This window comes from Petaurus breviceps, unplaced genomic scaffold (genome assembly GCF_028583685.1).
Source record: "Petaurus breviceps papuanus isolate PSGF00001 unplaced genomic scaffold, PetGlider_PUasm1.0 90778, whole genome shotgun sequence".
NCBI classification, from domain to species: Eukaryota; Metazoa; Chordata; class Mammalia; order Diprotodontia; family Petauridae; genus Petaurus; species Petaurus breviceps.
In genome coordinates, this window is record NW_027187343.1 from 4,342,193 (window position 1) to 4,368,043 (window position 25,851).

The 25,851-nt window shown below is 40.8% G+C and overlaps 1 protein-coding gene across 1 annotated transcript in view; it reads right to left on the minus strand.

Moving 5' to 3' along the window:
- Positions 1–11,113, minus strand: part of KIF26B (kinesin family member 26B) — a 628,846-nt gene extending 617,733 nt beyond the window's left edge. Inside the window, exons 1-2 of the mRNA XM_069069145.1 lie at positions 9,971–11,113; positions 8,585–8,986 (exon numbers count right to left, since the gene is read on the minus strand). Of these exons, the coding sequence (XP_068925246.1) occupies positions 8,585–8,986; positions 9,971–10,033 (465 nt within the window). The 5' untranslated portion in view covers positions 10,034–11,113. The remainder of the gene's footprint in view (positions 1–8,584; positions 8,987–9,970) is intronic.
- Between the last annotated feature and the right edge of the window lie 14,738 nt (positions 11,114–25,851).

A 25,851-nucleotide genomic window follows, 5' to 3' on the forward strand; every position in this document is an offset into this window, starting at 1 on the left:
CCTTTGTACTCTAAATCTACACTTGTATAATTATTTTTCTCTATCATGAAGGCCTGTTATCTTAAAAATATATATTAACTTTTTGCCCTAATTTTCATATCTATAAAATGAGAGAGAATCGTCACTGATTATAGCATATTTACAAGGTGAAAAGGGGCTGTACTTGTATAATCATTGTCATTTAAAGTCCAAAAGGTTTAACAGAATACATTTATTTTCTACAATCTAATCCCACCTCCCCAAGCATCTATGTATACTAGGAAACTGCATATCCAGTTCATATGATGCTACATATACTAAAGTTTCTGAATGAGTGGTCTTTAACAGATAAAGGATCAGTATTATTTACAATTTGTCATTAAGAATAATTATTCACTCTCCTGGAGTCAGTAGCAATTTGAAGGTGATTGAGAGATATACAGATGAATGGCATAGTCCCTGCCTTCAAGGAGCTTTCCACTATAGGTAGTGAAGTATATTATAATTGGCAGTGGATTTGAGTCAATTCCTGCTCTAGGAGGCAGCTAGATTGTAAAATGAATAAAAGACTTCGTCCTGGAGTCAGGAAGACTCGACTTCCAATCCAGGCCCAGATATTTCCTAGCTATGGGACCCTGGGCAAATCACTTAATCTCTGTCTTCCTCAGTTTCTTCAACTGTCAAGTGGGGATCATAATAGTATTTTCTTCATAGGATTGTTTTGGAGGTCAAATGAGACAATATTTGTAAAGTGCTTAATACTGTGCCTGGCATACTTCATAAATGATTGCTTCCTTCCTTCATATTGTTTGCCACTTGTGTGACCTTGGGCAAATCACAACCATGCCAAGCCCCAGTTTTCTCATCCATAAAATGAGGTGGTTAGACCAGATCCAAAGTCCTGTTCAACTCTAAATCAATGACCTAGTCTTGACTAGCTAAATCTAGCTGTTCACCTACAGCAGGTAGACAAGTACCACACAGAAGAGGATAAGGGCATAAGAGAAGTTAAGAACAAGTTCTGGGAGAAAAGAGAGATCAGTCACTTTTGCCTTTGGGGGACGGGATAGAAGCAATCTGAGAAGTCTTCAAGGAGAAGGTAGCATTTCAGCAGGACGTTGAACAACCAGTAGAATTTCAACAGGTAGAAATGAGTATTCCACATGTACATAGAAAAGTCAGGAGAAGGGGAAGATGATCTCAGTCTTGGACAAGTTGAGATTGATGTGCTTAAAGGATACCCAAAGGGAATGGGTCTAATAAGCATTTGGAAATATGAGGCTGGAACTCAAGAGAATGGGTTGTAGACACAGATCTGAGGTTCATCCACATAGAAGTGATAATAAGAGCAAGAGGAACAGATATGACATCATCAAGGGAGAGGATCTAAAAAGAAAAGAGAGGATTTGTCTTTGATATTGTCCACCTTTAGAAGCTAGTAAGAGGAAGAATGGGAACCAGGAAAAGAGTGGTCAGAGTGGTAAGATGAGAAACAAGAGAGTTCATTGTTATAAAGAGCCAAGGCAGAAAAGGTACCAAGAAGCATTTAGATCTAGAGCTGGAAGGCACCTTAGAAGTCATTTCACAGATGAGAAAACTGAGGAATAGAAAGGTCACACAGATGGTATATGGCTGATCAAGGATTTTAATTCAGGTTCTCACCAGGAAATTTGAGTGTTATGAGAGCCAAGGGAAAAAAAAGGGTACCCAGAAGTTAGCAATAGCATGAAGACTACAAAGATGTCAAGGAAGAGATTAAACTAAAAAAAGTTTACTCGATTTGGCAATTGCAAGGTCACTAGTGACCCTTAAGAAAGTAGTTTCTTCCCAAAACTAAGTAAGCAACAGGGAACTCTGAAAAAAGTCACCTGTGAACATATATGCATGTAGATGCCTAAAACTCCCAACATAGAAGGGTACCACTAAAATCCTACTCCAACGCTTTGGAGGAGATGGAAAGGTGAAAGGTCCTTGAAGACTATGCCAACAGAGTGTCAATGAAGAATCTGCCTTGAGGGCTGACTACTTTTAGGAATTTGACTCTTTTCAAACTGGAAAGGCTTCAAAAACAAGCCCTATATGTATGACCACGAATAACCTACAAATCGCCTACCTAAAATTTTCTACCTAACTTCACTTCTCTGGAGTTTACCATCACCCCTCCCCAGCCCCGCCCCATGCCTGGTACTTCCTCGTTCCCTACCCCTGCACCCTGCTGGGATTTTCAGCTTCCTTTTTGTGTATTGTCTTCTCTCATTAGATTGTAAACTCCTTGAGGGCAAGGACTGTTTTTTGCCTCTCTTGGTATCCCCAGGGCTTATTAGCATAGTACCAGGCACATATTAGGTACTTGATAAATGTTTACTGACTGGAAAAATTCCTCATCAAGTTGGTCATTGTGTGAGGAATTCTTCAGCCACAGTAAATTCTCAAAAAACATCTAATAATGTTTATAAAGATTGCAATAAATTATAGACCACAGAAGTCTAAGTATATGCTGATTCAACTTGTGAGAAAAATTATAAAATGGAATATTATATCTATGATAAGCAATGAAAATGGGAAAATTCATAAGGCTTGCGGCTGAAAAAAATTATTATATGAATGTAATGGAATACTATTGTGCAGCAAAAAAAATGTGAAAGAGACAGACACAGAGAAGCCAGGGAAGACCTGTATGAACTGATGCAGAATGAGGTGAAAAACCAAGAGAACAATTTGTACAATAACAACAACATTATAGAGACAAACATAGAAGCACTTAAAGAACTCTGATGATCCAACAACCAACCAGAATTCTGGAGGACCAATGTTGAAACATGCAATCAACCTCCCAACAGAGAGGTGATGGTCTCAAGATGCAAAATAAGATACATTTTTTAATATGGCCAATTTAGGGATTTGTTTTGTGTGACATTTGTTACAAAGATTCTGGGTTTGGGTTGTTGTTTTTTTTGGTGGGGGTAGGCATTGAAAAAGGAGAATATACATGCTTATTGATTGAAAAAAATAAAATTTTTAAAGAAATATTTAATGACACAGCTTCTAAATTAATATTCCTATCTAAACATGTCACTTTCCCTCAAGAAGCTTCAATGGCTCCACATTGTCTCTAGGATAAAATGCAAGTTTCTAAGTTTAACATTAAAGATCTTTGAAAATCTGGCTCCAAACTACCCTTCCAGGCTGGTTACACCTTATTCCCTTCCCTGAACCCTATGCTCCAATTAGATGGACCTATTTGTTCTTCCTTCCATACAATCTTACATCTCCCATGCCTATGCCTTTGCCTAGGCCCTCCTCTAAACTTGGAGAGTTCTCCTTCCTCCCCCTCCTCGCTTACCTCTCTTCAAAGCTCAGCTCAGGCACCATCTTCAAGACACCTAACTTGTTAATGCTTCTCCAAAATAAAACATGAAAAAATTAATTTTATATGTATACGTATATCTGTATATAGTGCTTTTGGAGGGTTACATACATACTATGTATACACATATATATGTATCATAGTTACATATTTATAAACATCTCCCCAGAGTAGAATGTAAACTCCTTGAAAGCAAAGAATGTCTCACTTTTCTAATTATATCCCTAGTGTTTAGCATGGTGGCTGGCACATAGTAGGTATTTACAGAATGCTTCTTGACTGATTGCCCAGGCTCACACAGGGGCAGAGCTAGCATCTTTGACAGTTTGATTGTTTGTTTGTTTGTTTTAAAACCTTTGTTACTATCTCTTTTGAGCCAAATAATAAATTCGAGTAGGTGTTCTTGGTATTATTATCCCCATTTTACAGATGAGGTAACTGAGACTGAGGAAAGTTGAATGACTTTCCTAAAATAACAAAAAGTAAGAGTCAAGGCAATATCCAAACCCAGTTCTTACCAACACCAACCCCCAAGCTGCTTTGTCTACTATACCAGAAGAGGTCCAGTGACAGAGTAACACATGCTTGTTTTTAATCACAAACATGGCCTCCCTACTATGCATATCTCTAATGAAACCATAGAGTAGGAGAAGTCCTAGATGAGTCAGAAATTCTGCCTTTGATACTAGATAGTGACTATGGCAAGTCACCAAACTGCTCCCCAAACTTGATCTGTAAAATATGAGGAAGAAGCATTTTTTATAGAGCCTACTATGTGTCAGGCACTGTGTGTTTTACAAATATATCATTTGATCCTCACAACAACTCTTTGAGATAGGTGCTAGTCATCTCATCAGCAAAACAGGGATGAGAAGATGTAAGGCATCTATCCCACAGCTGCCACAAGAATTAAATGAGACGATATAAAATGTTCTATGTTGCTGCTGTTAGGTCATATCCAACTCTTCAAGCCTCCATTTGGGTTTTTCTTGGCAAGGATATCTGAGCGGTTTTGCCATTTCCTTCTCCAGCTCATTTTACAGATAAGGAATCTGAGGCAAACAGGATTAAGTGACTTGCCCAGGGTCACATAACTAGTAAGTTTCTGAGGCCAGATTTGAACAGGCCCAGCCTTCCACCCATTTCAACACTCAGCTGCCCCAAAGAGTTCTATACATATCAGCTATTATTATAGTGATACCTGAGACTTAGAAGTTATTTTAACACTACAGTTCACCTCTGACAAAGACCTGAGACTTGGCATTTGAGAGATAACGGGGAATACACATCAAAGACTGAATTTTGAACATGAGGCTAGGTGATGTAGCAGACCTGTCACTTTCAACCTCAGCTTCTTCATCTGCAAAGTGAGGATAATAATAGCACCTAACTCATTTAATCTCTGTTTCCCTCAGTTTCCTTATCTATAAAATTGGCATAATAACAGTACCTCCTTCCCAGTGGATGTTATAATGAGAATCAGATGCAATATAATAATTGCAAAGCACTTAGTACAGGGCCTGGCACATAGTAAGTGCTATATAAATGTTAGTTATTGTTGCTGTTACTGTTATCATTGTTATTATTGCCACCATCTTCCAAAGAGCCCAGTTCTTGCAGGAGTCCTGGTGACCCCTTAGGCTTGACCAGACTTACTACCAGAGAATATTGAGGAGATTAGAGATCTAGGTACGCATTCTTCAGCAAGTGACTTCATATCTCTTGCCCATCAATCAAATAAATGCAATTCAATAACATTTGCTACCTCTCCCAAAGGAATTATGTGAGGATTCATGAAGCAGTACTATATCTAGAAAGTGCTTAGAGGACAAAAGGGGAGCTATAAGAAACCAGAAACCTGGTGAGGCATAAAAGCCTCTTGCCTACTTTACAACTGGACCTCCTCACACAGCACATTTCTATTAAAAAAAAAAACTGAAGCATTTTGCAAATTATCATCTGAAAAAAATTCCACAATATGCTGCTGTTTGCATGATTTTCCTCATTTTGAGAACAGGAAAACTTGGGCACAGAGAGGGCAGAATTGCTTTCATCCATGAGAGGATGGGGAGAAAGGGCTAAAAAAATCCCAAACCTGTCTTTAGATACCATGACTTTTAATCTTGTCTTTCTCATTGAGAATTTTGACTTGTTCACAGAATCACCTACTAGTGCTGAAAACTCCTGAGTACATTCTAGTATCAATCAAAATGATCATTTTTTGCTAATTACACCAAAATCGATTTTCTCTCTTCAGTGTCCAAACTCTACTTGGTTGAGTCACAATGATGCCTCTTGTTCTTTTGAAACTTAACTCCTCCTCTGCCCAAGGGCCAGAGAGGTACACAGTTTGCTCATAAATGCTCATGCAGTTAGAAGAAAGGATTGATTTTAAAGCCATATGGCCCTCATTGCAACAGAGAACATGGCATTTAATTGGTTAAAATGACTGTAAATTTTAAAGGCAGAACAGTAATTATAGTTAATCTGAGGATGCAACCACCAAAATTTTTCTTCCCTAAATAAAACACAAAAACCTTGAATCATTATCCCAGCTGTTGATGTTCAGAAGAAATACATGCAGTTAAAAATCAAGAATCCACACATACACCTCATTGCTAACAATGAGCTAATCAAAAGCATCCTTGTTCCTGGTTAAGTATTGTACATTTTCCTGCACTAAAAGTCATGCTTCACTGCATAGTTCCACATATAAAACTCAGGCTACTTACATAGCAGTCAAGTGTGGCATTATGTAATATTCATGTGTACATTTAAAGTGATACCTTCTGACTACTGCCTATGAATGAAATCTTGACCTGCCTGGATCACTGCAAGATTATATGGAAAGTTGATTCATGCCTGCTATAATGCTGTTTTGGGAACATTCATTTCTCTCTGGCAAAATAATCAGCTTTTACTAAGTCCCTTATATTTCATAATGTAAATAAAAAGTGAAAAATATTTTGGGCTAACTCTTATTAGATTCCAGATGACATTTCCAACCTGCTTCAATTGCTTAGATGGGCACTATAGTGCAGTGATTAGAGCTCTGGACTGGGAATCAGAAAGACCTCAGTTCAAATTCTGCCCTAGATATTTCCTAGCAGTATAATCCAGGTACCAGTTACTTCACTTCTCTTGGTCTCAGTTTCTTTATATGTAAAATGGGGATTCCTAGCTCCTAACTCACAGGGCTGCTACAAAGATCAAATGGAAAAATACCTAAAGCACTTTCCAAACCTTAAAGATCTGTTTAAATGTCAGCCATTCTTCAATAAATAACAAAAATCCACCCATAAAACCCAACAGATGCATTTTATTTCCATCCTTTGTTCCTTCTAATTGTAGGAACAATATTCTTATTGTAGCATGTCATCATAGACCTCAGTGGTCCCCTAGTCCAACACTCAGTCCAAAACTCTCACTTTACAGATGAGGAAGTTTAAATGACTTTTCCAAGATCACAACAGTAGTAAGTAGAGAGCTGAAATTTGAACCCAGTTTCTTCTGTTGGCTTTACTCCCCACTTCCCCCCCCCTTTTTTTCTGAAACAGTACATGTTCATTCTGATTTACCATTACACTAATTATAACCCTCAAAGAGTAGCATAGAGAACCCATTCTATATAAAAGGCATCCTTGGAAATGGCCTAAAGGGATCTAGTGTTAAGACTAATTATGGCCTCCAAATATAACATTTAATGTCTCAAGGTACCACACAACCTTTTATCAGATAGCACTATTCTGGCATATATAAAATTAATGAGCAAAACAGTCTTCTAAATACACTAGAGTTTATTTTTAGTTTGCTGACTAATTTTATTACATGACCATGAATGGTGGTTGAAATCCTCTTCCATTGTCCTCCATTAAAATATAACATTCTGACAACAATTCAAGAGTTAATTATTATTCCTGAGCTAAATTCTGCAAATCCTGAAAACAATTCTCCTGATGGTGATTTCCAACATTCAGAATTTTACCCCCTTTGTTGGTGGTTGTATACAAACAAGCTAAGCATTCAGAGAGTTACTCTGTTGCTCTCTTTACAGCATCACAAATACTCCATTCCAAAAGTCACAGAAATAAAAACTGGAAAACGCCTCTGAATAAACAGCATCAGAAAATCCTAGAGAGCAATCCCTTCTTTTTCTTGACACCTCTTTGCCCCAAACACCCAAGAAAACTCTTTGAAGTGGGAGAGTAAATATTATCATTTGATAGTACTTGGACCCAACAGGGCAAACACGATTGCATTGTGTTACATTCTAAGAGCCCGGTTGGCCATTCACCACACAGCACCAATGTGAGGGTTGCTATGGCAGAACCCAATGTGTATTAACACTCAATCAGTTCTGGAGCTCCAGGATGCTTCTTCTGGGCTGTTCTCTCTAATCTTTCTGCACAATACAACGCTATTAAAAACAAACAAACAACTAACTTCAGGGTATAAGATTCTGGGAGGAGAAAGATATTAACTGGCAAAGAGAAACACCGATTCTTAACTGGTATTTGCTTTCACAGTCTTCACAGGTCTATTTGTTTGTTTTAAATCTTCAAGGGACACTAGTGGAGGAAAGAAATCTGATTCCAAATTAGAAAGAAGAAAAAAAAAGGCTAGGGTCGTGCGGCAACGTGGGGAAGGGAAAAAGAAAGGATGAGAGGAAGTGCCATCAGCATATTCCAATGTCTGTCAAATATCCTGACAGAATAGATATTCGTTTTGTGTCTGCTAGCAATGCATGCCTACGGGCAAAGACCTGAGAGAAAGGTAGAGTATAAGGTCTAGGAGGGAGGAATCTTAAAAATCCGGGGGGGGGGGGGGGGCCGCGCATAGGAGGGTGATGAAGCATCAAGAGCATCCCCAGGTCTGAGAACCCCGGAGTAGGAGCATCCTCCTGGGACAGTTAAGTTCAGCTCTCCCAGACAGTACATGCCAGCGCTTAGTTGAAAACGTAGCTGAACGCCTATAGAGTTATTCGCTACCAGTGCACATAAAATAGGTTAGGAACTGCCGGCGACTGGAGAACAACATTCGGGGGCCGCCCCCTGAGAAGCTGCCCAGCCACTGTACCCAAAGGAAAAGCCTCTGGATGCCCGGGGAACTCAGGTTCGTGCCCAGCCCCTCTCTCCTCCTGAGCCCCTCCCTTCTGCATAGTCTCCCTAGTTCTCCGAAGGCTGACTCCCTCTTCCCCTCCCCCCAGCCCCAGCTCTCCCAGGCACTGGCCCGGCTTACCTTGCTGGAGAAGGGGCCTGGGAGAAGCAGCTTCAGAATCTGTCTCTTCAGCTCCACCAGGCGGGCGTTGCAGTTCTCGCACCAGACGCCGCGGTCCGAGCCTGGAGAGGAGCCGCCCCCGCTGCCCGAGCCCGGGGAGCCCGTGCCAAAACCTGGCGAGCCGCCCAGAGAGCCAGGCGAGCTGGTGCCGATGCCAGGGGAAGCAGGTCCCGGGGAGCCCGTGAACGAACTCGGGGACGAGGTGCCCGAGCCAGGGGACGGGGTACCCGACGAGCCCAGCGCTGAGCCGGCGCCCTCGGGGTTGGGCCGGCTCCCCGCCCGGGACTCTTCATACGCTTTCCGGTACCAGCTTTCTGGGGAGAAGGGGGCGGCGGTCTTGGTGGGGGAGCAGACTTCGTTCACCTGGAGAAGGGTAGAAACGCGAGGTTTAAGCGGATGCATGGACAGTTCGCTCCGGCGTGCGTGACTGTGGATGTATGTATGCACGCGTGTGCGTGGATGTATGCTTCTCAGGATCGTTTCAAGTTCAGGCACCTCTGCTGCTCGCGGCCAAATGCTCCCTCCATCTGTCTCCTTAATTGTCCTTAAGTAAATGCCGACAGCCTGTGTGTAGCCTACCTGAGAGACCTGCACCCATGTACCAGGTTACACCGGGCGTCTGTAAACACCTTGGATGGGGCGTGGAAAGCCATGAATAGGGGCATGAAATGACTTAGGTAATGAAGAAATCCCCGTGCCCCCGCCCATTTTAAAGCAGTTCAGAGTATCTCACTCTGCCGAATCCACTCTGTGCACCTCCCCCACCCAGGGACACGGACCCACGAGTGACATCCCAGGAGCCCCCGTCTTGAAGAAACCCTGAATAAGGGAACTTCGTACTTAACCCTACTCGATTTGATTCATTCCAGCAAAAACGTCAAAGTACCCAGTCAGTCTTAGGTTTAAGTCAAAGGCTAACAACCGCGGGAGGGAAACGATTAGAGGAACATCAGAGAAATCCCCAAACGCCGAAATTCAGTTTAACTCCGCTGAAATATGAAGCAATAGTGCAAAAGTTATGGGGGTGGGGGGACGCTTTTAAAATAATGCAGGAGGAGAAGGCTTCTCATACCTTTCTAGACATGCAGTCTTGCTTGCTTTGCCCGCTCACTCATAGTGGACTCCCTTAGCTGAACTGCACACAGAGATCCCTTTGCTCCCGTATCAGAAAAAGGGAAAGCAGGGACGCTTAGGATGTTAACATGCAGCTTAATAAGGTTACCCTGTTTGTATCATTTGTTACATGTCAGCTTACAGAGAGACAACGACAGAGCAGGGGGGTATTTTAAAACCCTCGCACAGATGGTTCTAAAGCATCTTTGATGCACGTTATTGCTGACAACTTACCCCGTATTTTCTGCTCCTGGTTGTGACTGCGATCCTCTCTTTATTCCCAGCCACAGAATTCATGGTGACTTTGCCCAAAAAAAGACACTGTCTAAAATGTTCCACCAGTGTTACATCCAAACAGAAAATCTTCAAACCCAGAAAAGGTTCACCGATTGTATGGAGATGTGTGCATGCTCTGCCCTGAATTCAATGTTTCTTCATTGAAAAAAAAAAATAATGAAATGAACGGTAACTGGCCTCAGAAGTGATACCACCAATTTTCAGCCAAAGCTGGGATGGGTGGTTTATATTCTTTCCCCCTTTCTCTTCAAATCATTTTCCCCCCTCGTTCTCTTCGGTTTCCTTCACTTACACTCCTTATTTTCCCAGAACCGGTAACATCCAGATAATTAGCATTTCTCCCAGCCCCGCAAATACAGTTTTTCTTCGCAATTGAAATTTAAAAAAAAAAATCAATGCACACATGCACAACACACGTACGCGCACACTGAGTAGCTGCAGAAAAGGTAAAAAGCAGAGGGGCTCGGCCTCGCCTCAAAGCAGGGACTTCTCCCTCTCTCTGCTGACTGGTGTTGTGGTAACTTGTTTCCTTCAGCAAGGTTTGCAACTGAGTTAAAAGAAATCCTCCAAAAATATAAGGATCCAGCGTTGGGGAGGAGCTTCGGAGACTCCTGGAGCCAATATCCTTCTCCCCATTTGTGCCTGACAGTTTAGTGAGGAGGTTCTCGCTATAGGAACCTTCCCCGGTCAGCGGAGGAGCTGCAGAGCATGTGTAAGCAAAGCCTAGGGAGCCTCAGAGAACACTTCATTGCAGTCCCGGGAAAGGCATGTGCTGCCGCTGCTGCAGCTGCTGTTGCTGCTGTAGCAGCAGCGGCGCGGATCCATTTTATTTTGCAGCACTCCTGAGTGACATTGAGATCTGCTGGGGCTGGTTGGTTTGTTTGTTCCTTTAAGAAGGAGGCAGAGGAGAGAAAGGGGGAGGAAGGGAAGTCTAACGCGTCCCTTCCCGGGAAGTTCCCGGGGCACTAGTGATTCGGGAGGGCTAAGGGAGCACCACGTCTGCAGCTTGAAGCTGCCGCCGAGGAGGGCAGGGAGGTCGAGCCTCGTGGCCGCGGGCACTGCTGCCTCCCCCACCTCTTCTCTCCGGCCTTTCCCTTTTACCGGCTTTCGATTTTTATCTTTGAAACAGGGCTCGCCAAAGGGATTGGACCACGGACCTGCCCGGCCCTCTCCGCCCGCCCTTTGTTCTCTGAAAGCTTCCCCACAAACCTTGTAAAAAGGATGGCTTTCCCTAATAAATGTTCGGCTTAAGCCTTGAAAGGTGATTTCCTACTGCTCTTCCCCTTTGCTCCCCGCTCGACACCCCAACTCTGAGGACCCGCACAGGGAACGCACTTCCCCGATTCCCTCGCCCCTCACCCCGTGCTAAATTAGCCAACGTATGGGCAGGTGACACTTAGGACCTGCTGGGAGAAACCGCCTTAATGGAAACTCTGGGAGCTTTGGCCCCAAGACACCAACAGACAGTTCCCCGCCCCCCAATACACGTGGCGTGTCAGGGGTTCCAGTTCTCTGCCCTCCCCCTTCCCTTCCCTCTCGGTTCTCCCGTGGCGCAGGTGCCCCCGAGGACAGGATGCTGGCATAGGCCAGGCCTCCACACGTGGCTGCTCTGGGGTGTCATTTTTAATTTCCTGGGAGCGACATTTCTTCTGGTGAGCTGGCAGGTCTGTTTTGTTGTGACCTTTAATTAACACACCGCTAGACGCCTCTCGCTGGGTCTGCTGTGTGCCCGGATCACGTGTTGTGTAATGGCATCCCTGAGCCTGGAGATTAGGACTGAGGGATGGGGCGGGGGAGCAAAAGGGTCAACCAAAGCTGGTGCCTGGATGTTTCCACTACAAGGCGCTGAGATGGGGTAGGGGTGGGCGGGGGAAAGCAGGTGTTGGGCTCCATCCAGGCGGAGGGTAAAACCATACGGACATCTCCTGACAGCCCTTAACCCCCGAAGTCCCTGAGTGGGAAGCTTTCACAGCCACCTAAGCAAGGTAAGAAGTCAAGTCAGCACACATTTATTAAGCGCCTACTAGGTTTGCAATGGGGATACAAAGAAAGATAAAAAAAAAAAAAGCCCCTACCCTCCAGGAACTCAGTCTAGTGAAGCCAGAATGAAGACTTTCAGGATTGAGTGCAAGTTTCCCATATGTTTCTTTTTCTAATGAGAAAGAGATCAACTCAAAAGAGGACTTTAGGGAGGCAGGTACCCTCTCAGGGTATCTATCCTCAGTGAAACTACACAACGCACATAACACACACCTTCAGCTACATTTGTATTCCGCCAAAGGGGCTGCGAGAAAGATCATTGCCATTAGTGACGTGTTGCTTATCGGCCTATATACAGCGCATCTGTACTCACCAGGCGAAATGGACGAGTTGATAAAGGGGGGCGGGGGAGGGGAACCACCTTGCAGATTTGTCAAACCGAACGGCGTCTGATTCGCATCCTCAAGTAGCTGAGGCCAGAGTGTTTAGTGGGACGTGAACGCCCTCTATTGCTCAAAGCCTGTAACGCAAGCCCTTAAACAGCAACTAGCTTGGGATTTTGAAGCCCTTTGGTTTTTCACCCCATCTTTTGCTTTTATGATTATGAGAGTTGAAGGGTGAAGTGGGGAGTATTTACTGAGCCAGATAAAAATCTTTCCGAACTCATTTATTTTCTCTTTTTTATTAAACTGACGGGACTGCAATGGTGATGCACAGTAATGCATTGAATGTTGTACAAAAATAATGTTTCTTCCTATACTAGAATGCTGGTGTTACTTACGGGTGGGGAACCTGCGGCCTCGAGGCCACATGTAGCCCTCTAGGTCCTCAAGTGCGCCGAACTCGAGGTCGAAGGTTCCCCACCCTTGGTGTTACTTCTCAAATGGACAATTTGAGAACTGGCTTCCAATACTGAAACTAGCAGTGTGACCTTGGGCAAGTCTCTTAACCTTTCTCATTTGTAAAAATGAGGAGCTTCGACTAGATGGCCTCTGGGGTTCATTTCAGCTCTAACGCTATGAGCCTTTGATCCCCCTTATACAGGATAATAATACTTGCTGGTTTCTAAGTACTTAGTAGAATGTAAGTTCTTTGGCCAAGAAGCAGTGGATCCAGAACTGAGCCAGAAGTCAGAAAGACCTGAGTTGGGATTTCACCTCAGACAGTTACTAGCAGTGTGACCTTGAGTAAATCTCTTAACCTCTCTCAGCATCAATTTCTTCTACTGTAAAATGGAAATAATAATGATACCTACCTCCTGGGGTTGTTGTAAGGAGCAAGGAAGACAATTTTTGTGAAGCGCTTAGCACAGTGCCTGGAACATAATAGGCACTATATAAATACTACATATTATTATTTTGGGAATCAGGGAGCATTTTTTTTTGTATCTTCAAACCTAGCACAGGCCCTCTCACAGAATAGACTAAAAATGCTTGTTGAATTGAACAGAATTGAATATTAACTTATCAAGGATGTCTTATGTAAGACACTGGCTATGTGACTCTGGGCCAGTCACTTAACACTTATGAGTAATTTTCCTACAGAGCTGTTGTATCAAAAAAAATTAACATATTTAAAGCACTTTGTGAAGCTTTACAAATATCTCATTTTATTCTCACAGCAACCTTCTGAGGTAAGTTCCATTATTATTATTCCCATTTTACAGTTGAGGAAACTGAGGAAGATAGCAGTTAAATGACTTGCCCAGGATCACAAAGCTAGCAAGTGTCTGAAGTCGAATTTGAATTCAGATCTTCCTAACTCCAGATCCAAAGATCAATCCACTGTACTTCTTTGCTGTCTATATGAATGTGAACTATTATTTTTTTGTGAACTATTATTATAACATCCCTGACTGCAATTAAGGATTTAGGATTTTAGGATTTAGAGCTGAAAAAAAATTTCAAGACCATCTAGTCCAGCCCTTTTATTTTACAGATGAGGAACTCAAACCCCAAGAAGTTATGACTTGCCTCTGGTCTCACAGCTAGTAAGTAACAAAATCAAAGTCTTCTAACATCAGCACCACAGACTGCCTATCTATGATCCAGGAATAATTCATCATCTGTATTACCCTAACCCCACCCCCACTCATTGCTGAAGCATTCCATGCATACTACTCATTTAACTTGTTAGTTATGTGAATAGGGGCAGGGCACTAATGCCTCTGTTTCCTCATCTGTAAAATGGATTTTACAGTGTTTATGAAATATACCTCACAGGGTTTTTGTGACACTCCAATGAGATGATATATGTAAAAGTTTTTTATAAGCTTATAAGTACTATGTAAATGTGACTTATAATAATAATATTATGACATCCTTTGGACTTTTTTAAAAGGACTTTGTTTCCCCAATGAAAACTAAAGGGTTAAATAGCTCCAAATCTCCATCTAGGAGAAGTTAGTGTCACTAGATGTTTTGGATTTGGCGATGGGAATTGTTCTTGAACGTGCAAAAATCAAAATCAAAATTCAACTCCTAGTTGCTAAAAAGAATGCAGAATGCAAGGACAGATACCACTTCTCTTTAATATTTTTTCCTTTCAAGTAATTTCCATATTAGTTCAAGCAACAGCACGCCAACGGAGCCAGGCGTGTGTATGTGCCAGAGGCGGCTGCTTCTCCTTGAAAGATAATTAAAGCAGCTTACACTGTCCATGTGGTGTCTTGATGAATATGCAGGCAATATTTGCATATGATCTACTGGTGTTCTCCAGACCATATGATCATCTGGTGGCCTGCCAGGGAGTTATTAGCAAACTGATAACTGTTTAATCTCGTACACTCAGCCCCTATTGTAGCACCAGAGTAGGGTTGCTATACTTTAGGCAGACAAGGGCTTCCTTTTCACCAACTGTTATTTCAGCCATTAATTACTTTCTCCCCACAAATTCTTTTCATACAGAATTCTCCAGGTTGGTCCAAAGTTGACTACTCAGAGGATGGGAAAGGTGTGAAAAGAGAAAGACTTTTTACCAAATAATTGGGCGGGGGTGGGGATGGACAGAGTTATTCTCATTTCTGAAAACAATGTCAAAAGAACAGGTGCTTGGTGCAACATCAGCTGGGGCTAAGACATCTTTGACCCAAGAATCTGTGCACTGGACACTTCAGTCTGGGAAGTGTATGATAACCATAGTAAATTGCAGCTCTGTAGGACACAGCCTACACAAATTAGTTAGAACAATGTAACGGTGGGACTAAATTTAGTTTGTAATCCAATATCGTGTTGCCATTGGTGTAAAGAAGTTTCCACAGTACCTTCCACCCTTTACCAAAAACAGAACATAATGTTGAATTTTTCCAGATCTAAAATGTATCTTCACACACACACACAAACACATCCACTTGACCAAAGCTTGACATAAACAAGAAAAGGAGAAAGGGGAAAAAACTGCACAGTGTCCTTGAAAAGGGCCTTTGGCAATAGATCTTTAAAAATCCCAGAGTAAAGCTATAGACATTCATTTGTCTTTTTTCCCCACTGAAAGTCCTGCTTTTTCCCTTCTGAGCTGCCAAACCTTCCTCTGTGTCTCCATAAATGAAGCTTTCCCAACTCTCCCTTGATCCCACCTGCTACACCTGACCTGCCATCACAAATCTCCATCAGCTATGGAAATCCTATCAGTTCTAATCTCCTTCTCTCGGGGGTCAAGCTCTCTGATCTGTGGGCATTTGACCGTTGTAATGCTTGGGCTGGGAAATCGAACTGAAATAAATATGTGTGAGGATGTACTGGTGCATGTGACCTTTAAAAAAGAAAAGGGGATCTGCTGTAAGAATGTCCGAAGGGCGCTTTGGAGGCCTGGGGACCCTGAGGGGAAAGGAGGGGAAGAATGGTATGGTGAAAGGATCAGTAATTTATTAACAAGAGAAAATCATGATCAAGGAGACGGAGGCATCAGGCACTATTTTTTGTTCTTTTTTCTCCCTTTCTTTTCAAAATCTCAGAAATTAAAGCCTCATTTGAAAACAACATACACAAGTGTCAGGGAATTCAAGAGTTATGGTTTCTATAGCAACATTCACGTGGTCATCCCACTACTATTAAATAAATGAAATTAAGTGTTTCTATTGCCCTTGACATTCATCCATATGCTCTATTATCCCTTTATTAGTTTGTCATTCCCATCACCCCTAGATAACCAATAAGGAAACCAAGTCCATAAAGATGATGCAGGGTCATCTCTCACATAGACCATGAATTTACAGGTACTTTGCTTAGGCTGCTACCCTCTGAGCTGCTTTTCTCAGCAAGGTGGATTGTAATCCTGATCCCTATTCAGGGGCTAGTGAGTGATCTTTCCATTGCCAATTAAGGCTAAATCATAGGAACCTGGAGAAAGTATTAAAAAAAAAAACACCAGTGATCTTCCAAACAGAAGAGCAGAGTTGGGCTAAGGGATACACTGAACATACAGTTTATGAACCTAAATATTATTTTTTCAAGGACCCAAATCTGACATCAACACCCTAGCAAAATTAGGGAACAAACATTAAGACAAGGAAAAAAACCTTCTAGAGGTTGAAATAATAATAAAAGCAGGAGCAAGAAGCAACCTGATCTTGCAGTCAGTAAGTATTTATAAAGACCTACTATGTGCCAGGTACTATGCTAAGCAACAGAGATATAAAGTAAAACAAAAGACAATCTCTGCCCTCAAGGAGCTTGAAATCTAATGGGGAAAACAAGCAACCAAATATTTACAAACTATATGCAGGATAAATAGTAAATAATTGGCAGAAAGAAGATAGAAAAATTAAGAGGGGTTGGGAAAGGCTTCTTATAGAAGGTGGGATTTTAATTGGGACTTGAAGGAAGCCAGGGAATCCAGTTTGTTCCTTTTTTTTTTTTTTTTGCCTTTTTTTGAAGGGCAATTGGGGTTAAGTAACTTGCCCAAGGTTACACGGCTAGTATTTTTGTGTGGGTGTTAAGTGTCTCAGGCTGGAACCAAATTAGGGTTCTCCCGACTCCAGGGCCAGAGCTTTACTCACCTAGCTGCCCCTCAGTTTGTTCTTTAAAAGAACAAGCCTTGGCGTGGGGGGGAAGGGGGAGGAGAAAATCTGGAGCTCAAAAACTTGTGAAACTGAATGTTGTAAACTAAAAGTATATAAATTAAAAAAAAAAAAAGAACAAGCCTTGCTGAACCACCCTGGATTATTTTTGCAACAGTCATGTAATTAACAGATGAAGGGGACCCATTAAAGGCCCATATCTTGACTTTGGTCACGCTTTTATTTTTAACATCTTATGAAATATCACAGAACTAATTTAGTTTGCATTAAAGATGAATATCTCCTGGTGGCTAGGTGGCCAAGTGAATAAAGCACCAGCCCTGGAGTTAGGAGGAACTGAATTCAAATCTAACCTCAGATTAACACTTACTAGCTGTGTGACCTTGGGCAAGTCACTTAACCCCAATTGCCCTGCCCTCCTCCCTCCAAAAAGAAAAAAAAAATTAATATCTCACAGATTGAAAGCAAAATGAGAGAATAAAAATAACAATTCCTGAAGAGCAAACAACCAGCTCTCCAGTTTGGGAAGAAGGGTAGTGGAGAAGACTCAGGGGATCTATATTGGATCTGGTCTTGATGATTTTTTTTTCTAGACCTATGATCTTTGAGAAGGGGTAAGCCTACTGAACAACAAAATTGTATCTTTGTCCTGCCCTCATCTGATTATAAGCTCCTTGAGAACAGGATCTAGGCAGTCCTTATATTTATCCTTATGACTCAATACAATGCCTTGAAAATTATAGGCACTTAAAACTTTTTAATTGGGTTGAATTATAGAATTGAAAGTTTCATCCTTCAAAGATTTGTCTGTTATCAACACGGATATTCACTACCCTGGTATCATTACCAGTATCCCCAAGTAGACGTCTTAGTGACTTATGGTGGGAAAAATTTGTCACCTGGTAGCCCCCCCTCTAGTAATATTATTAATCATTATTGTTAATATAAATAGCTAAGATTTATATAGTGCTTGCTTCACACTAGTCATGTGAAAAAGCTCGTGGGAGAATAAATCTAAAATACTGCTCTCAATTGTAGGTCTTCTGACAAGAAGAACAATTCACTGGTTGAATACAGATAAGTAAGGGGCAAGAAAATCTTATTTATGAGTAAAAAAAAGAAATTTGGATGTGTAGAAGCTATCTATCTAAAAGCCATCAATGGCCAAAAAAAAAAAAAGATCATTAAGTCCATTTCTAGCTGTCAGAAGCACAGAAAACCACTTAGTGTTCCAAGAGAATAAAATCAAGAATGGGATTACCCATTAAAGATGGGGAAATAATGGCAAACTTTCAAGAAACAAAAAGTGACTTAAAGGTTTAACAGATCATATCACTATCTTCTCAAGATGCCAATGAAATACATGCCCAATATTTGTGAATTTTAAAAGAGATAAGGAACAAGTCTTAGGAATATAATCACAGGAATCAATCCAATACTGGTATAGAATGTCAGTATTTAGCACTTAGGCTTTCAAAGTGATTTGAACTCACTAATTATCTATTTCTTCTAATACCTTTTTTGGGGAGGTCAGTGTAATTAACTTCATTTCACTGGTGAGGAAACTGAAAACAAAAAGAGGTTCAATGAGATGCCCAACCTCACAGAGCAAGTTAAAATGGCAAATATAAGACCAGAATTCCAAACCACTAACTACTGACTATGGTTGATGTATTTATTCATTTATTGTTTCTCATAGATTACAGTCACCTAAGAATTCTATACTTACAAGAATCAGGTTTCATTTTGGAACACATGCCTCCATTTTGGACTTTTATTCTGAAGAAATTACCAAAATGAAGCTAGATGTAAGTTTACATTTAGATTTTCCTAAATGGGGGTAATAGAGCCTCAAACTCCCTTAATGTATAAGAATTAGTTATGATATAGCCTTTATTTTGCCTGGCACAGAAAATGCATAAAAGATACACACAGGAACCCATGAACATAAATATAACATACAGAAACATAAAGGCTCAAATAGCCAAAGGCATTTATGATCACAAGGATTTGGATGTTCCCTCCAATAATTGCTGCCCATCCATGCCTACTCCTCCTGTATGAATCTTGGCCACTTCCTCCCACAAGTTCCCCACAGGACAATAACTCAACAAACTGGAGGCCTTTCCTATTTTTCTCCCACATCTCAAAGATACTATAGAGCAATCAGGTTGTCTACCTGTCATGTTTTGCCCTTGTCATATGACCAGACATTTTCTTTGAGGTCATTCACCCCTGTTCTTTGCTATGCAAAAAAAAAAAAAGTAGCATATATTACCTTGATCAAAGAGTGGTTGAACAGGATAATTTCTGTGGTTATAGTTTTCAAACATATTGAATGATTTTTGATGTGTGGATTAAAGACATCTTGTTCAAAAAGAGCCTTTAAGGTGGAATTTTGCTCTCTCAAATATTTTTTTCATGATTAACAGACAAGCACAGTGGATCTTAAATCTTTCAATCAGTTAAAAAATGGTAAAGATGTGGTCTTGCCTTTAATATCATTAATGAAAGACCACTTATTCCTTCCAAATACCCTTATCATTAATGCCCTCAATTTGTATAGAGTTGAGTCTCATAAAGTTCTTCTTTAGGTGGGAAAGTATGCATCTAGCTCTAATTTTTTATGTTCTCTCCTACTACATTGTGAATCAGTCCCTCCACACCTTCATAATTGTATCGCCTCCACCATGGATCTCCTTTCTCTACATTTGGTCTATTCTAGCTGTTTTTTCTATCTTTGTTGTCTTTAGGGCCTTTTATACCTGCCCATAAACATATTTGAAAATGTGATGTTAGAATCCAAATATGGTGGCTCTACTAATTTTGATGATGAAAACAGGTCATTAGAATAATCTTTGCAGATCTTTTCCATTTTTCTTCTGTTTATTGGCCTCCTATGTTCATACGTAAATGTCCTCAGGACAACTTTGCTTAATTAGATCATTTGCCATGCTTTCTTGAAATAGATTTTATTCTCTACTGTTTCATTTTGCTTTATGAGACAATAGTGTTCAAAATCATCCACTATCCTTCCATGTATGGTTTTACAAAAGAATTTATATTCTAAACTAGTATTATCTTTTAGCACCATTTCTTATTATTTGACAAGGTAATTGTTTACTGACTAAGGTTCTTCCTGAGTTCTTTTGGTCTTCTTGTTGTTGGAATTGATTTACACTAGTTAACTTCTGTATAAAAATCATAATCAGTGTTGATGTATCTTCTGTTCTCCATTTCCCATTTTCATTGTCGATTACTTGTTTAAATAACTCAGGAATAAGTTTCTTCAATTGTGAGTCATATATTTTTCTAATTTTTTTAGCTTTTTACTAATATTGATCTTTGATATGAAAAATCAGTGGTATGACTGTATACAGACAACTGATTCAGAGGTGACTCTCAAAAAGAAAGAAAGAAAGGTAGAGGGAAGAAGGAAGGAAGGAAAAAGGAAAGAAGGATGGAGGGAAAGAAGGGAAAAGGAAGGAAGGAGGGGAAAATGGAAGAAGGAAGGGAGAGTATTTATTGAATGCTTACTATGTTCAAAATGCTGGGTATATAAGTAGAAAAGCAAGACAATCTCTGACGTTAAAAAGTTCTCTCTAAATAGAGAAAGCAAACACATATAGGAGTTTTCAACTGCAAATCAGATGGTAATGCATCTTCTGTAATGACATTAAGAAAATCTTCATGGTTTTCGATGTTCAACCATTTGATGATAACAAGGACATTGGTGGCTGCTGAGGAGGCAGTGGCTACAGCACCTTCAGAGGAATTTGCTAGGTTTTGTCTGCACAAGTGTTGCTTCCCCAGAAACTGAAAGCAGTGGGGTGGGGAGAGCTGTGGAAAGGCAGAGTGCTGCTGTTCCCAGAGCTCTTGGTGGCAATTGGTGATTGACTGGGACCAATGAGAACCTTCTCCATAAATCTCAATAATGACCACAAAAGACAAGCTGAAGTCAAAGATAGTGGTGTTTGGGGGGAGGAGGAGTGTGCTGATATTCCTAGAACTTTTGGGCTCTAAGGTCTTAGGTTGTTTCTAAAAGGATCTGAAGGAAAGCAGTATCCAAGGTGGCTTGACCAATATGGCACATCCTTTTTTATCCCTCATCATGAGTCTTTTCCTGTCGGTTAAATGACAGTCAGTTACATTTTATGATATCATTTGGTGCCCATCATATCTGACACCTACCCATTTTCTCCCAAAGGAAATAGTCATAATGTAAAGGTGTGAAGCTTCCGTGTGGTCTACATATCCTTGGCCTCTCTCATTAATTCTTCCTGAATCATATTTTCCTATATATTTTTCACCAGCCTCACCTTTTCCCCCTATCTTTTCATTGAAGATAAATGAATATCCAAGTATACATTGATTTTATTTAGAGGGTCTTATAGAGTTTGTAGAATTTCTCTATTTCTTCATCCTCTGCACCAGACTTGGTCTCTTTGTGGAGCCATAATTGAGACTTTTCCAAAATAATAAAATCTGCCCAAACTGATACTCTGCTGGCATAGCCTTCAAGAACCAAGGATCACTCCTGCACCTTCATAAAGCACTAGAGTAGGCCTGAAATAACCCATTAAACTCACCTGATGTCTCCAGAAGGTGAACAAACTTTGAAGATCTTCTGAACAACTAATTTACCTTTACAATGGATCTTGGCTATCTGAGCAACTCAGGTAACTTAAAGTTAGCAAAGTCCAGATCTCTTGCCCCCAGTTCTCATAACATGACTTTGGTCTTTCAACTGCAGGATAATTCCCCTCCTCCTTCTCCAAGAAGCACAATACTGGGGAAATATTCTATCCCTAGCAGAACAGTTGCCAAATAATCAAGCTCGTGAACTCTTGACTACTTAAGGATTTTTGAACTTGGAAACTCTCAAATTTGGGATTAACTATGAGACAGTCCCCAAAGTTGGGAAAGTCTACTACTTTCAGGATCTCTCTTCCTAGGCCACATATCTCTGCAGGAATTTCATCAAAGCTTCCTGATACCGTACCTTGGGCATGGAAATTCCATTCTTAGGAACTCTAATATCTGATCTGTTCTTGAAAAAGAAAAGGGAAAGGCAGAAAGTGATGAAGAATTTGCAATTCCATACTTCAGATGACTTGTATGAACTCATACTTTTTGCCAGGTGTTTCTCCTATAAGTTGCCGTTTTTCTCTTCCTAGGGAAGTGGAAAAAAGGGTAAAAACCCCTCCCTCTATATCCTTCTTCACTCTGGTCAGGAAGTCCAATGGAAAGAAATTACACAAAGAAGAATCATGGCATCTCAGGCAACAGCTTGCTGTTACAGCCTAAGTGGAAGGGGTGGATCCTTGGACAAGATTCCATCCCCCTCCAATCTTGGTTCCGAACACCTTAGAGACAACTTCACTCTCCAAGAGCCAATCAGAGGGGTTCTTAGTGTCCCCTCAGGAAGGGATGAGGGTGAAGGTCTACTTCCATCGGAGATGCCCTTCAGACAAAGGTTTATGTCCCTATAAATTTCATGAAGTTTATTGGGGGGAGGGGGGGAACCATCAAATTGATCAGGAGCTTTCCTGATCAACCTTTTACATATTTACCTGTCTATCCATCCAAGTCAAGCTGCCATCCTACTACACTCAGCCTCGAGGCTATTATCACTAAAAGATAATAAAGGTTTTTCATTTCTTAATTTCTACCTCCACACCTGTCATTTAAAACCCAAAGCAGCTTCTCCCCCATAGATAATAGAGGGACAAAGCAGAGTTGACAACTTGCAGAAAGGACTGCATTATTAAACTAGGGACTAGAAATGCCCCTAGGGTAATAAGGGAGGCTATCACCCACATAACATGTAGGTACCTGCTGGCACTGGACAGCATACCCTGGCAAAGAGAATAAAGGGAATGATGAAGTGCATGTAAAGTATAGCTGACAGCTGATATTCTGTGTTGTACTTGATTGTAAAGCCCTTTTTACATGATCTATTTCATTTTAGCCTAACAACTACACTGCAAGGTGGGTACACCAGGTATTGTCCACGTATTACAGATAAAGAAACCGATTCTGAGAAAAAAAGTAACTTGCTCACAATTACACAGCTCATAAACATTGGAAGCAGGATTTGAACCCAGGTTTCTCAATTCCAAGTCCAGAAGTCTATCTACTACATCACATTGAGCCCCAAAGTATAATATATATGACTTGATGATGTATAAACAATGCAGTCTGGGTGAAGAAGTCTGCATAAGAGGTAGAGAACTGGTCTCAGAGCTAGGAAGACCTAGGTTCAAGGATAAAATACATACAAACACACCTCCTAACACTCACACTGGCCTACATACCTTTCTGCTTTACTAAGTCACATAACTTTTCTGGGAACTCAAAGTCACCAACTCTGAGATATACACAATCCCCAATCTTAGACACAATGAGTCCCTGTGAGTGGGTCACTGTAACACAAACTATCAACCGTTTTTGTACTAAATGCTGATTATATAATGCAACACAGAAGAGGAAATGCTGCATTTGGACTCAGGAGATCTGAGGTTGATTCCTGGCTCTGACACTTCCTGGCAGTCAGGATACTCTCCTTTTCTAATGTTCAGGGTTTTTGCTGTAAAATGGGGGTAATAGTATTTTCACCAACTACCTCCCAGGGTTGTTCTCAAAAGACTACTTTGGAAACTTTAAAGTTTTTATTATTATTTTGTATACATGCAGTGCATAGGTATACGAGAAACATTTTTTGTCTCCTCATTCTTTTCTGTGCTTTGATTCTGACTCTCTGGACTTCTTTAGCCACCATGACTCAGTATCCTTCTCACCTGGAAGATCATTCCACCCCTACAGACCCTTCCATTTTAAGGAAATCCAGCCCAGCCATGTTCACTCCTTTATTCCTCTCATCTCCAATCCTGATTCTCAGGACTTCTTTCTCCACCAACAGTTTTTTTTCCTCTAGAAAATCATCCCATTCTTGTGGCTTCTTCCTCTGATTGGTCAATTCCTCCTTGAACTTCCATTTAAATGAAGGTACCCAGGCCAGGCATGTACACGCCTTCTGACTCTTCAGACTTCTTTTTTCTACTTGTCCCTGCAGGAGTACCTCTTCCTCACACTCTTCCTGTCCTCTTCTTTCAATTTCTCTTTCTGTGCTGTCTTCACCCACTAGAATGTAAACCTCCTGAGGGCATAGACTGCCTTTATTTTGCTTGTATTTGTATTTCCAGTGCCTGACACATAGCTTAATAAATTCTTGTTTACTTGTTGTTGACTTAACTTACCCATTCAGATTTGTGGATTTGCTGAATAAATAAGTAAAATATATAACAGGTAAAGGAAAGACAGCTCTTTATTAGGCATCAATAAGTAGAATATGAAATTTAAAGTGGTAGAAGATGGGGACTAATTGTATAGGGAAGTACAGATCTAGCTCTAGCTCTAAAAATAATAATAACAATAACTACCATGTATAGGGCCCTTTGATGTTTGCAATACATTTTACTTGCATTATCTCATTTGGGCCTCAAAACAATACTGTGATATAGTTATTATGAATATTAAAGTGGAAAAACTGAGGATCAAAGAAATAAAATGACTTATCCATGATCACACAGAAAATAAGTGTCAAAGGCAGGATTTGAACCCAAGTCTCCCTGACTCCAAGTCCAACATCCTATCCACTAGGTCCATACACACATAAACATATGCATAGATTAGTTGATAGATAGATAGATAGATAGATAGATAGATAGATAGATAGATAGATAGATAGAGAGATAGATAGATTAGTCCTCATCATATACAGGTCCTAGATCTGACCTCATTAATAAAGGAAAGAGATTATCTTTCATTATCTTTTTAAGAGTGATAATCGGGGTGGCTAGGTAGCACAGCGAGTAAGAGCACCAGCTTCAGTTTCAGGATGACCTGGAGATCGAATCCCGGGCTCAGACACTTAGCACCCACCCAGAAATACCTGGCCATGTAACCTTGAGCAAGTTACTTAACCCCAATTGCTTAGGGGCGGCCAGGTGGCTCAGCGAGTAAAAGCACTGGCTCCAGTGTTGGGATGACCTGGAGATCGAATCCTGGGCTCAGACACTCAGCAACACATCCAGAAATAACTGGCCCTGTAACCTTGAGCAAGTTACTTAACCCCGATTGCTTAAAAAAAAAAAGTGATAATCAAACAAAATATGTCTCAGACTAAGGGTGGACAGCCAATGGCATCAGTATCATTGATTGGATGGTACCTAAGATCATTTCTTTTAGACATTTTTTATCACCTCTGTCTTCTATATGCACCTGTTTTTTCTTTTAGTTAATCTTTTCTTTTCCCTTATCTTACTTATTCTCTCTCACTCTTTTGTTTCTTCCTCTCTCTCTCTCTCTCTCTCTCTCTCTCTCTCCCTCTCTCTCCCTCTCCCTCTTTCTCTTTCCTTTCTTTCAAAACTGTCCTTACTGGTAACACTCAAAAGTAAAACATGTTATTTAGCTTTGAATTAATGACAGATTTGAATTCAAATCCTACTCCTGGGGCGGATAGGTAGCACAGTGAATAGAGCACTGGCCCTGGAGTCAGGAGGACCTGAGTTCAAATCTGACCTCAGACACTTAACACTTACTAGCCATTGACCTTGGGCAAGTCACTTACCCCCAATTGCCCCTCCAAAAAGAAAAAAAAATCCTAGTCCTGCCATTGTATAACAAATACACGTCACAACCCCCCTTGTCCTTATTAATTAGCTTATCTGGAAAATGGGGGCAATTATAGTATCAATTCAATACAGTTGTGTATAAAATGCTATTAGTAATTATTTTTTAAAATTATTGTTATTATTGA